Source organism: Leguminivora glycinivorella, chromosome 16 (assembly GCF_023078275.1).
Source record: "Leguminivora glycinivorella isolate SPB_JAAS2020 chromosome 16, LegGlyc_1.1, whole genome shotgun sequence".
Taxonomy (NCBI): Eukaryota; Metazoa; Arthropoda; class Insecta; order Lepidoptera; family Tortricidae; genus Leguminivora; species Leguminivora glycinivorella.
The window spans coordinates 19371805-19385513 of record NC_062986.1 but is presented as its reverse complement, the minus strand read 5'-3'; the positions used below and the strand labels follow the sequence as shown (position 1 = coordinate 19385513).

General features: G+C 36.8%; 1 protein-coding gene across 5 annotated transcripts in view; it reads left to right on the top strand.

Moving 5' to 3' along the window:
* LOC125234695 (proline-, glutamic acid- and leucine-rich protein 1) overlaps positions 1-13709 on the top strand; it is a 53871-nt gene that overhangs the window by 34992 nt on the left and 5170 nt on the right. For 3 of the 5 annotated variants that reach the window (XM_048141046.1, XM_048141047.1, XM_048141048.1), the window contains 3 exons: positions 2971-3552; positions 3944-4045; positions 8885-8998. In XM_048141046.1, coding sequence (XP_047997003.1) covers positions 2971-3552; positions 3944-4045; positions 8885-8998 — 798 coding nt within the window. The remainder of the gene's footprint in view (positions 1-2970; positions 3553-3943; positions 4046-8884; positions 8999-13709) is intronic. The other 2 variants (XM_048141050.1, XM_048141051.1) reach the window with 2 other exon arrangements.

The following is a 13709-nucleotide window of genomic DNA, read 5'->3' as shown; positions in this document are numbered from 1 at the left end:
ACGTCCGCGAGCTATGGCCTATTTCAAAATATTGACAATTGTCGCCCAGCAGTAACACTCCGCCGTTCATTACCCTGATATTGACGCTGAGTAATAATGTTATCCACCCAGAAATAAGCACAGAATTGTCAATGTCAATTGTCAATGTCACTGTTGTGAAGTAGCCTACCAGACGCAGTGGATGCAAGTGACAAGCGACTGCCGCTGTTGTCGCAAAATAGTATAATTAAATTAAGAAAGATGCCCGCAACAACAGGACGTTAAACGCGAGCGAGCGTCAAATCAAGGTTTTTCGTACTTACATTACGCTTCACTAAATATACGAGCGTCTTTGATTTGACGCTCGACGCGACGCTTGTCGCGAGCGCCAATCCGCGGCCTTACGAATGCCACACACGCGAATGCGGGGCGTTTACGAAAATTCCTCATTCAATGTCCTATTTTGCATTTATGGAACCTTTATGTCAGTAGGTAGATCAGAATCTATCTAGGTATCTACAGTTCATTAGCCGAATATTATTTCTTTTACAAGGTACGCTTGTTGCAAACGCAAGACGCATAGTGCAACTGTGGCATTCGCTTTTCGTTTGTTTTTTTTTTCTTCTATCTGTCTCATTCATCTGCCATTTTTTTGCGACAAACTAAGAACTAAACGCGTCTTTAGAGATCTGCCGAATGCTCGTTATTCGTGATTCGCGAATGGATCACATCTGGAAAATTTTCAAATTTTACCTGTAATTCATTATTACGGCACTTTTATACCTATTTTTGCACTTAATTTTTCACGATCATCCTTTTTCGTTCGCATTTTCTTATGCCATGTTTATAACATTGTTTTTTGTATTTGATTGGACCAAAGTGAGAAAAAGCTAACATTCCTCGACTACTTATTGTAAAATGGGGTACCTAAATGTTTTTCACCCATTTACCATATTTCCAGTAATATTTCAACCAGGGTTCGAGGATATATATCAATGGATATATATCGATATATATCCAGCTGGGATAGACGATATAATATATCAATGGATATAAATATCCGATATATATCTTTTTTTTTATAAATATTGCAATACAAAAATGGTAAAAAAATGCAACATTGTTAAAAATATAGTTTTTTGTTTCTTACTATTTTTCTACTAAATGTTTAGTAGATTTTTTCTTATTTAAAGTAGTATTCATAAATATTGCAACAAAATAATAATATGCCTTCCATACAAAATGGATACATATCAAAGTTGATATATATCCGATATATATCATAAATATCTGATATTTTGATAATTATTATATCGGATATTTTCGAACCCTTATTTCAACACACCTATTCTCACTAAACCGTGGAAAAAATACAGTAGCATACGATCGATCACATACACCAAAACGTAAACGTGGCATTATCACAGTTTATTTTTCATTTGCAATTTTTAGCATGTTTATTTTCGTTTCTGCCGCGTGTCTTTATAAGTGGGTATCCATTACAAAAGAGTCCTTTTGCTTCTTGCAATAGGTAATCATTTTTTCATCAGAAACTGTATAATTCAAGAGGACTCTTTAGCGATAGAAAGTCACTTATGTCAGAGCAAGCATCTCTGTCTGTTGGCTCACCCCGTGTCGTTTCATTTGTCTGTCTGTGCCTAAGCTACCATGTTCGAACTAACTCCCATAAATATCCTACTAATAATTCTGAAAACTAAGCTAAATAAAAAATCTGTTTTCCAAGAAATCGCCCTATGATTTTAAGGGCGCGTTTAGACGTCGCGAGTCGTGTAATTTCTAAGCTAGCCCTAAGGATGCGGCCTGAGTGACGAACGTCAAGAGAAGCGTCAAAATGCTTGCAGAGGCATTAAGGCCTTGCAATTGTCTTTTGCCTTGCTCGAAAGTCCACTCAGCTTGTAAACTAAGATTAAAACGCTGTCTCTCACTTGGATTTTCCCGTGTTTTACATTAAACAACTCACCTATAAAATAACAAATCGTCATCGCTATCTTATGAAGCTTTTTGATTTCACGAATCATTTGATTTATAACGTTTATGTCTTTAATAAACTGCGATAAATTTAAACAAAAGGAATAAACTATTTATGATTTTTTTTTACTTTTTATATGCTTTTTTTGCACTCTGTAAAATAGAGTAGGATTGTCGTTGCAGTTTTAATTTTTGCTTCGTTTTAGCTACTGTGTGACATACATGCAGTGTGGTTGTTAGAATTTTACTCGATTATAATCCATTGAGGTTTTTTTTCTGTGTAATGTGTGCTGTTGTTTAGACTAGTTTTTGGCCTTTAGTAAAAGCGACACGGTGGCGATATGAAAAACAAACATATTTGAAAAACGCTAACAGGTTTACAGTCTGACCGAGAAGAGTAGAAATTAAAAGCGATAAGACCGCCTCTTGTGTTACCTCTTAAGTTGTTGTGTATACTACTTACTACATTGTTTCCTGTATTGAGGTGTGCAATAAAGAGTATTTGTATTGTAAAAAGTGGCAACATAGTAGTCTCGTCCCGTTTTCTCACACATATTGATTTGAAAGGGATGACTCTACAATGTTCCCAATTTTTGATTTCTACTTTTTGGTCAGACTGTAACCCAGTTCATTTAAAAATTCTTGAACTACTGCGATACTCAAGTAAATACTACTTGTTATATTCTCATCTGGTAAAGATTTACATAAAAAAAAACTCTTAATCCTTGATTTCTGATTGGTCAATCTGTGACGCATGTCGCTGTTGTGTTGCTGTTTGTAGATCCTTTAAAAGTTGAGTCCAGGGGAAAAGCGATACAAGTTTGAATTTTTTAAATTTTTATTGACTTGTAGAATACTTTGTTCCTCAAATTTAATTAATATTATGGTACCTACAGTATAGGAATGTAATTTATTTTAATAATAAAGAGATTACCAAAGTATTCCCCTTGACTCTTCTGTTCCTCATTTCTCATTAACATCTCATTTTTGTACAATTTCCAGGAATCTCAAGAAAACCACACACGGCCATACACAAATGGTTCCGTCCACAGCTCGCCTATTATCATAGCTAGCGAATACGTCGAAAACAAGGAGAAGACTCCTGAACCGGAAATTGAACCGAAAGAATCGAGTGTTGAAAAAGAGGCATCCCCAGAACCTATAGAAAAAGAGGCATCACGTGAACCGAGTTTAGTAAAAGAGGGATCACTTGAACCAGAAGAATTAAGCCCAGAAAAAGAAGCCACTCCTGAACCTGAACTTAAAGAACCAACCCCAGAAAAAGAGGCAGAACTTGAACTTAAAGATTTAACCCCTGAAAAAGAACCCACTCCAGAACTAGAATCTGAAGAAGAATCACTAGAAAAAGACTCAGAACGAATCCATCTTGAAGAAGACTTGCTAAAACTGTCAGAAGACATTAAGGAAAAGAAGGATAACTTAGCGAAGTCCACGAAAGACTTTTTGAATGAGGCCAGGGAAAACGCTGAGAAGACTGTTGAGCTGCTGAAGGAGGCTTTGAAAGAAGATTCTCCAGTGGAAGAGGAGGAAGAGGTGGATCCTGATAAAGAAGTCAGCGTTAAGGTGAGTTTACATGACCTTGTATTACAACTTGAGTAGACGACGCGGGCTATGATGATTATTTTTTTAACCCCCGGTGTTTGACGTGTCTGTCTGTCAGTCTGTTTGTTTGTCTGTCTGTATGTGGCATCGTAGCTCCCGAACGGATAAACCGATTTAGATATAGTTTTTTTTATTTGTTGTGAAGATGTCGCGTCTTCTTTTTCGTGGCCGGTGTAATAACTATCGAAAAATATTTTGTTGTAACTTTAACTAAAATTTGGGTAAATTTTATAATACAAATGCACCACACACATTTCCTTACTTAAAAAGTAGAGAACTGAAAAGAATATCAAAAATTCAAAATCCCGACAAGGAATCGGCTATTCTGATTGGTTGGTGGTGGTGCCCTTAGGTGGTGGGCATGGAGCTGACAGCGCACACGTCGGGCCGCGCGCCCGCTCCGCTGTCCGCTCCAGTCTCCGCTACCGCGCCCGCCGCCGCGCCCGCCAAATCGGTGAGAGCGCATTGCACCGTGCACATTGTTCAGACTGTCTATGACAGTGACAGTTGACCCCTTAACTTGCACGACTGCACGTACCTATGTGTAGTTAGTCATTTATACTGAAACACACAGTCTGGTAAAAAAAGAGTAAAAATTAGGGATGTACCTACCGACTATTGATTTGGCCGACTAGGCCGACTACCGACTAGTCGGCGCTTGAGTGGCCGACTAGTCGGCTAGTCGGCCAGAACATAATTTTCGACTAATTTCACCAGAATTTTCGGTCCTTCATTATCAATTCCTTCCTTATCAGTACTGCTACTTGTCAATAGATGTCGCGACGACAAAAAGTCTATGCTCAACAATTTAAGCTAATACAATAGTATGATATTAATCAGTACTCTGTTTTCAATTCCTTCTGCTTGTAATATATAAGTTGTAAACTGTTTTAATACATATTACATTCTTGGCAGACGCGACACTGTTGACACCTAGTGTCGAGTAGTGGTACTGATAATTTACGCTAGTTGACGCGTGATTGACGCGTGAATGACGCTATGCATTTTTCTGATGTAGGAGTTACAAGTCTTCCCCTACTTATTACTCTATGAGTACACTCATAAAGAAATTAAACATGTCCACTTTACGAAAATGGGGTCCAAGCTACAGATAGGGTGCCAGGTAGGTAGCAATGTCTTGCCTATTAAAATGTCGATGGCTTATTGGAATAGTCCAAGAAATCTTTAAGTTTATTCAGTGCAGTTGACTGCGATACTTTCCATTTCAAATCTGACTGGCGGTTCCTCTCAGGATGCCAACTCACTTCGGCTGTCAGCAATGCCGGCATAACCAGCCAGGAACCAATCCATTTAACAGTTGTTCGGGGTCATACATACAGGGTGTATTTTGATAGCGGGTCAGTGAGAGCAGCTACTACTGCTACCAGATCCCGTGCTGCCACTCAGAAATGGTCTTAGAAAACCTTACTTCGATTTTTAATTTATGAAAATTGGCGTTAACAGATTTTTTAAAACATACAGGGTGCGAGAAAAAGGTCATTTTTCATAAACTTATTTTTTTGACGCCAATCGATCCCATTCCTATCAAGGATCAAAAGCTTGTATGAGACCAAACAAAAAATTCATACTAGAAAATCCACAAATCGAGAAAAACTTTTCTCATACAATTTGTATGAGATATAATATTTATATTTCAACACCTACCTCGATGGCCATGTTGGTAATAAGATCACTATGTTGAAGGCCCTGATATACATAATTATAAAACCTACGCTAGTGAAGAGAATTGATAGAATTAGATACTAAGATTTTCAATTAAATTGAATTGATTTTACATTTTGTAGACGTATTAAGGTTGGTGCTTACATCCCACATAATTCCTTAAAAAAACATTACTATACAAAAAGTGTGTCATCAAAAAATCATGAAGTTAAATCACCGTAATCATCAAAATAGAGTGCATCAGATTTTTAAGAAAAATCCTTTTCATCATCCTGATCATAGTGATCATCCCTTCAATTACATATCTCCATTTAAAAAATCAGATCAATTAGTATTGGATTCGTCACATTTAATGAATTTCTCTACCCTTTTTATGAATAATATCAATTACATTTATGACTAATATTGTACAATTAATTGTTATGAAATTGCAGGATAAAAATATTGAAGTAGCATGCGTCAACCCTAGAATTTCAATTAATTAGTTCCAGTAAAACAGTATTTCATATTGTTAAATGCAATTGAGTGTGTGATTTACACCCATACTTACTATTATCCATACTAATATTATAAATGGGAAAATGTGTGTCTGTTTGTTTGTCCGTCTTTCAAGGCAAATCGGAGCGACGAATTGACCTGATTTTTTAAGAGGATATAGTTGAAAGGAGAGTGTCACAGGCTACTTTTTGTCTATTTCTGACCCCCCACTTCCCTACTATGGGAGGTGGCAGTATGTATGGAGAATTCAGCAATTTTAAAATTAATCGCGAGCGATGCCGCGGGCAACCACTAGTGTAATTTAACGTGAATTAGGTACAAGTTATAGCTATGTTGTCCGGGATATTAATTTTCTCAGATATGGTATCACATGTGGATGATAAATATTATGTTCAGTATAATAGGCTGCGCAGTATGGACAAGTCCTATTTTTAAGGTTCCGTACCAAAAAGGCACGAAAAGAACCTTTGTCGTGCGACTCTGTCTGTTTGTCTGTCACATTACTAAATATCTAGACAAGTACGTATGCTATCGATTTGAAGTTTGGATAATGTAGTTATGAACAACAGATGGCGCCACCTCATTAGTCCATTGCACAGAGCGTGAAGAATATATTTTTTCTCTCCCTCACACATATGAATGACAGTGACATGCCGAGACACTTGCACAGACGCCACCTGGCGGTATAAAATGTCAATGTGCCTCCTCATTGAAAGTATTGTTTTATTAACTCAACCGGATTAAGTATCATTAATTATTTATAGTCTAAAATTGGTTCAATAATATCCAAGTTACGAGCAAGTGTGTTGAAAAACTATTAAAACATAACCACAAAAATATTTTTTTATTAACATGAAAATATAAAACACATTAATGAGTTACTGATGAACATTAAATAAATGTCATATTCAAAGAAAAAGTGACCACGGCCTCCAAGTGTTCCGAGCTGGAATCGAACCAGCGTACTCCGTTTACCGAGCGGATGTCTGAACCACTCGGCCATCGGTACACGAAGGCAAGGGTCGAAATTTCCGAGTATATGACATTCCCGAAGGCTCGTGGCGCCCTCTACTTAAAAAATACAAGTTTAAATGTTTTCTATGAAAATAATTTAACTTGTTCTTAGAGTTACTCATGAAACTAAATTGTTCTCTAATTTCCAAATAATAATACTAAATCCTAAAAATAACTATTCTTCCCTAGATCATCATATTGAACATTCATAAATTGACCATTGTATAGTAGTCGTAGTACATAAAACTGCTTATTTTATAGTAAGGTACAGCGGGGCAAATGTAACTGGTCCGTTTTTTCCATGTTTTAGAATGTTTGCATGAGTGTCCACCGGTTATATATGGTAGGCGTGTTCAGTGGATACATTTAGAACTCATAGTGTAATATTGGAAAAAATGGATCAGTTACAATTGCACCCCAGTCGAGATTTGCCCCGCTGTACCTTACACAGAAGAATGTACTGATTCGCACTCTATTCTATAATAAAAATTAACATGAATAAGCAGTTTTATTTCAGTAACATGTCTTTATTTGGCTAACGTACCTTCTTTTTTTTAATGCACCTCTAAAATCTGACGGATTTAAAAAAGGTAAGTTCTTTCATTGTAGTTTGCTCGCCGATTTAGCTAACACAAAAACGTAATACAACCCAGAATATCGTTTTACAAACCATATACAGTCAAGTGCAAAAATACGTATCGATTTTATCCGCTCAAAAATATGTACCGATACCTTATTCCGCCGACATAAAGTGCTATGGGACATATTTTTGATAAGTTGTACGCACCCATATTTTTACACTTGACTGTACATACATCAATTTTATTGATTATTACAAAGACTATTTTTTGTTTGCTTTTTTGCTAAAATATTATTGTCACTGTCATTATGTAGGTAATTAGGTATATCATTATCAGTGTACGAGTCCTAAGTGAATTTAGAAATAGTGATATTTATGTCAGAATCGTCATTTTAATAGCTTCTTGTAGTTTCAATTCCAAAGTATTTTTTTATTTGTACCACAAGTTTGTAGACCAAAACAAGACATGTGATTTGGAAGGTTAAGTTTTAGATTTATGCCACAAGATGTCACATTAGGGTGGTCATATCTATCAGCATTCAGCACCGAGCCGCATTCTGTGTATGAGAAATCGCTCGTTAGTATGAAAATACAACCTGTTTTTATTGAATTCCGTTAACTTTAAGGGCAGGTTCTTTAGATCAAATACAATTAATTTATCTAAGAAACTAGCGTCTTAACTCTTACGGTTATCGAGTTATTAAAAAAATAAAGATAATTACTGAACACGTGTGTGACAGCCTTTACCAATTCCTAATGTTATTTGTTTTGACATGTGCCGTCAATCACTTGATGCTAACTTGAATGTTATTCGTAAGGGTCTCTCACACTAATAAAAGTAATAAATTCATTTATTATATATGAAAATGATGAAAAAATGTTTTTTCCGAATTTAGCTAAAAGTGATATACAGGGTGGTTCCTGATAATGAACCTAGCTACGTGTCGAATTTAACAGAAAACAAAAAAACACGGTGTATACGCATACGCATGCTTTCAGTTTTCCGATGCGTAAGCGTAACATGTTCATACTATCGAGCGATTTCTCATAAGCTGAGTTTAGACGTGCAAGTTATCGCTGCAAATTTTGAGACACACATGTTAGAGTGAGTGGCAAATATCTGCACCTCTTTCTTGCATAATATACTTCTGTCTCAAAACTTGCACGTCTAAACTCAGCTAATAAATGTGATCACCTGTACAACTCCTTGGTCTTGATATTTGACCTCCGGTCTGGCTCAGTCGGTTGTGACCCTGCCTGCTAAGCCGCGGTGGGTTCGAATCCCGGTAAGGGCATTTATTTGTGTGATGAGCACAGATATTTGTTCCTGAATCATGGATGTTTTCTATGTATATAAGTATCTATTTAAATATTTATATCATCGCTTAGCACCCATAGTACAAGCTTTGCTTAGTTTGGGGCTAAGTTGATCTGTGTAAAGTGTCCCCAATATTTATTTATTTATTATATACACTTAAAAACTAATCTTATCCCACTGACTTACCATTTATATTGCAGCACGAAGCCGAAGAGGTGAAGTCGATATTCCTGGAGACCCACATCCCACAGCAATCCCGGGTGCTGGTGGCAGATTTCGAGGACAGAGCCAAGCCGCATAAGAAACATGAGCCGGTCAGTTGTTACATAACCTCAAAATTAAAAAAAAAAAAAAAACTACCGTGAGACAATGACATATTAAACATGTAAAATCGGGTAACTCACGTAAAATTCTCGAAGGTCGCTCGGCATTGCGCGTGCTCAATGAAAATGCTTCTCGTTACGGAGCGAAACATGTCGAGCGACCTTCGACAATTTTACGTGAGTTACCCGATTTGAAAAAAACCCCGTCACAGTGAACTGATTTCCATCAAACGTGGCTAAGAACCAGTGATCGGTTTTTTGGATTCACCCTCGCGGGATATCAAGTAGAAAAGTTCATATTGATACGACGAAATTATCTCTTAAGGAACTTTTTACTCTTACATGGCAACCAGTTGAGACAAAAACTTCTATTCTTTTCCTTAATCTCTACACTCTATTAAGCAAAATATATTAGAACCTCCACAAAGTATTACCTTACATCTATCATGATATTCATGATGGAAAAAATACTTCAAAATCTTGACATTGACATTTCATTATTTTCTTTGGATTTCAGTTCTAATTATTTGCTTCTAACTTTTTTGCCTTTTCTAACAACATTAAGCCCGGATTCCCGGGGCATATCCATACTAACATAATGATTGAGGTCGTTCACCCCATGTCGAATCCAAAAAACCGATCACTGCTAAGAACACTCACGGCTAATTCGGGTTTTAAACAAGAAAAAATTAAATCTAATTGGGTTCTTCCGTTCGGGAGCTACAATGCCACAGACAAACAGAAACATCAAACTTATAACACTCCGTCGTTTTTGCGTCGGGGTTTAAAAATACACTTTACCTCGTGAGTAATAAGGTCCATATTGCAGCACGACTAAAAAGACAGCCAAGCACAAGTATTTTGAACTGGTCAGTTCTTAGTGTGTTGTAACACTTAGTGCGTTTTCACATTATCCGATCCGATATCGGATGTCGGACCGATATCCGACCGATATACGACGACAACTTCTACCACCACAAAATCTACCACCTAATTACATAACCTAACCACAAAATTACAATTTTGAAAAAAGCCCTGACCGCGATATAGTAAACCGATTTTCATGAAACATGGCTAAGAACACTCCCGACTAACTAAGCTTTCAGACAAACAAAACTAAACCTAAATCGGTTCATCCGTTCGGGAGCTACGATGCCACAGACACACACACACAGACAGACAGACAGACACGTCAAACTTATAACACCCCGTCGTTTTTGCGTCGAGGGTTAAAAATATACAAAATCATATAACTCTCGCGTTTTGTACTCATATAATTTCTTGATCCCATCTGAGATTTTTTGGGTTCTTGATAGTTGGTACTATACTAACCTACTACTATAAGAACCTTATTCTTGATCCCATCTGAGATTTTTTGGGTTCTTGATAGTTGGTACTATGTATACTTATGTATGTATGTAATTATGTATATCTAATCTGTGGAAACTATAGTCTTGTTAGAATCGGAGTATTTCTTTGTTTCAAGGAACATAATTATATAAATCAATATAGGCACCAAAGTGAAGGAAAACATCGTGAGGAAACCGGACTAATTCCAATAAGGCCTAGTTACCCGTCGGGTTGGAAGGTCAGATGGCAGTCGCTTTCGTAAAAACTAGTGCCTACGCCAAATCTTGGGATTAGTTGTCAAAGCGGACCCCAGGCTACCATGAGCCGTGGCAAATGCCGGGATAACGCAAGGAGGAAGATGATGATAATAGGCACCAAAGTGTACCTAAAAATCATACAATAGAAATATATATTAGAAATGTAAAAATTGCAAGTATGTAACTGGGTACGTAGCCGAATGGCACAAACGCTCACGAAACGAAACACTCGTAGATATCTATCTCTATCGCTCTTGCGTATTAGCGCGACAGAGCCAGACTACCTTTCGCGGCGGCGTTTACATACCATAAACTATGAAAACATTAAGTTGGTGTTTGTGGCCCTCCATTTAATTCAATCTAATGGTGATTCGAAAGTGTGACTGAAATGACAAAAAATAGTACTCTGTCTCTGTCACTCCTGTCATAGGAGTCTTTCTCACTCCTTTCATAGGAGTTTTTATTTTTAGTCATGTTATTTATTGTAAGGCTGCTACTGTAACGATTAAATGATCTTCTATTTTTCTTTCCTTTTAATTTCCTTCATTTAGGCACTGGTCCCACCGCGAGCTAGTAAGCTATGAGTTATCGGCTATAAAAACGAACAAAAGATAAGCACTCCCGTGCGAATAAAAGAGATACGGTGATATTGATAGCTCACCGCTGGGCGAGTAACTATAAACATCGCCGTGTCTCTTTTAATTACGCGGGAGTGATTATCTTTTGTTCGTTTTTATAGCCGATAGCTCATAGTTTACTAGCTCGCGGTGGGACCAGTGCCCTACTAACTATACACATGTAAATCTTCCTGATCACAATATTCACATACTTTCTTCAACTCCTGATCAAATGTACACAGTAAATAAGTAACAATTCATGGTACGATCTCAAAATAGTCACTGAAATCAACTGGAGCATTTTCCCCTAATGACATTTCATCTATAATAAGCATACTTACATCGTAACTTTTCCAGCAATTTCGGTGCAGCATGGTGAAAATAAAGGTGGATTCCATTACATGTGTTCTCTAGGTAGATGGTCGATTAAGGCTCATTTTACTGTTATTAAACCTAATCATAAATTAAATATAACAAGATCATACCATCCCATACATTAAAATGCGACCGCCTAAGACCGCGCTTACACTCCACCACACATAGATCTCGCCACAAAAAAAATGTCTTGTAGCTTTCGATTATACTTGTAGATGGCGTTAAGTGTCACTTTTGACATAGATTTACGGCTCGGAATTGACACTTAATGCCAATCTACAAATAATGGGTGGCAACAAGGCATTTTTTTGTGGCGCCATCTATGTGTGGTGGAGTGTAAGCGCGTTCGTAGGCGGTCGCATTTTAATGTATGGGATGGTATGATCATGTTATATTTAATTTATGACCTAATTAACTATTTCAGCTGGCTTGGGACATACAGGGTGTAACAAAAATGGTGGTGATCCGTTTAAGGGCGTATTCAGTATCGTATTCTCATCAGGAAAAAGTAGGATAAAAAAATTTTTTCGCAAAAAATTTGTTTATCTTTGTACGGAGATTCGACCGATTCGCGCGGCCCGGCTCATACAAAAGTGAAAATTTTTTTAGCGAAAAAAAAATTTTCTTCTACTTTTTCCTGATAAGAATACGATACTGAGTACGCCCTTAACATGTATATTATATTCCCCAAACGCCACAATGATGCACCAAAGTTGCTGGAAAAGTTACGATGTCTGATAATAAAGGCCGGTTGCACCAAGCCGTCTGTCACCGTTAAAGCATTCGCTAAATTTTATTGTAGGTATGGGAAGTTCCATAGACCTCTGCAGCGTGACGATGATGTGTCTGACAATTGTGTTGCTTAACTTCAAAACTGGGTAAATCCATTCTGCTATAAGGTTGATTATCTTTCAGATCTTATTATATTTTTTATATATTCAACCTTAAAGCAAAATGGATTTACCCAGGTTTGAAATTAAGCAACACAATTGTGGTTGATGCAACTGGCCCTAAGTATATCGTCACTACTTTAAAAAAACTTGTATCTTCGTCTGTCAATGAAAAGAAAATTGTAGTAAGTATGTATGGAATGCATATAGACTTACTGCGTTTTAACTTTGAGGAGCAGCGTGAGATACGAGATTTTTTAAAAGTAGTGACGATATGTATTATAACGGGAGCTGAGAACACAAAGATATAACCTAGGTAGATGAGCATTTCTTTTTTTTTTGCCACTTTTATGAAGTGTGATATTTTTGAAAAAAAATATGCTATTTCTACTCAGAATTACTAGCCTCTTCAATCCTAGTAGTTAAAAAAATTGTCCCATACGATTTTTTCTTATTTTGTTACCATTTTCCGTACATTTTGTATGGGGTAACAAAAGAGGAAAGTACAAAAATGTATGGAAATTCTGGGACACTTTTTGTCTCCCAGTGAGATTGAAAGTACTCGCGATTCTGAGTACAATTTTATTGACCTAAAATTCCCTAAAACAATAAAAAAAAATTATTGGAAAAAGAAAAAGAAATGCTCAGATCGACTTTTTGCCCCCGAAAACTCGCATATTGCAAATTTCATAGAACTCGTTTGCGAGAGCCGTTTCCGAGATTCCGTAAATACCTACTAGGTCTAAAATAACCTATACTTTACACTAACCATAAGTTAGTTCTTTCGCTCCTTCGGATTTAGTAAGCACAGGTTCATTCCCAAAAAATGGCACTAATTGAATGAACGAAACTCACTGTTAGTGACAACCTGACCACTGATTGTATATTCAACCAATTGGAACCCTAGGCCACTCTACAACCATGTCAAAATGACAAGCAGTAAGATATTTCTTACAATCTGATTTATAACGTCACTATGACATAGTTCTACAGTGGCCTAGGGTTCCAATTGGTTGACTGTACCGTCAGAAGTCAGAACTACGGTTCACTATTATCTGGCAGAAACTTTTACGCATATATTTGATTCGTATAATAGTTCTTAGCAGAAGTCAAGTTTGGCAGAAACACCTTACGCAGAATATGCTTTGGCACAAATCATTTCGCAGATTTTTGTAATACCGAATTGTCATAATGTTGATGAGCATAATAGTCT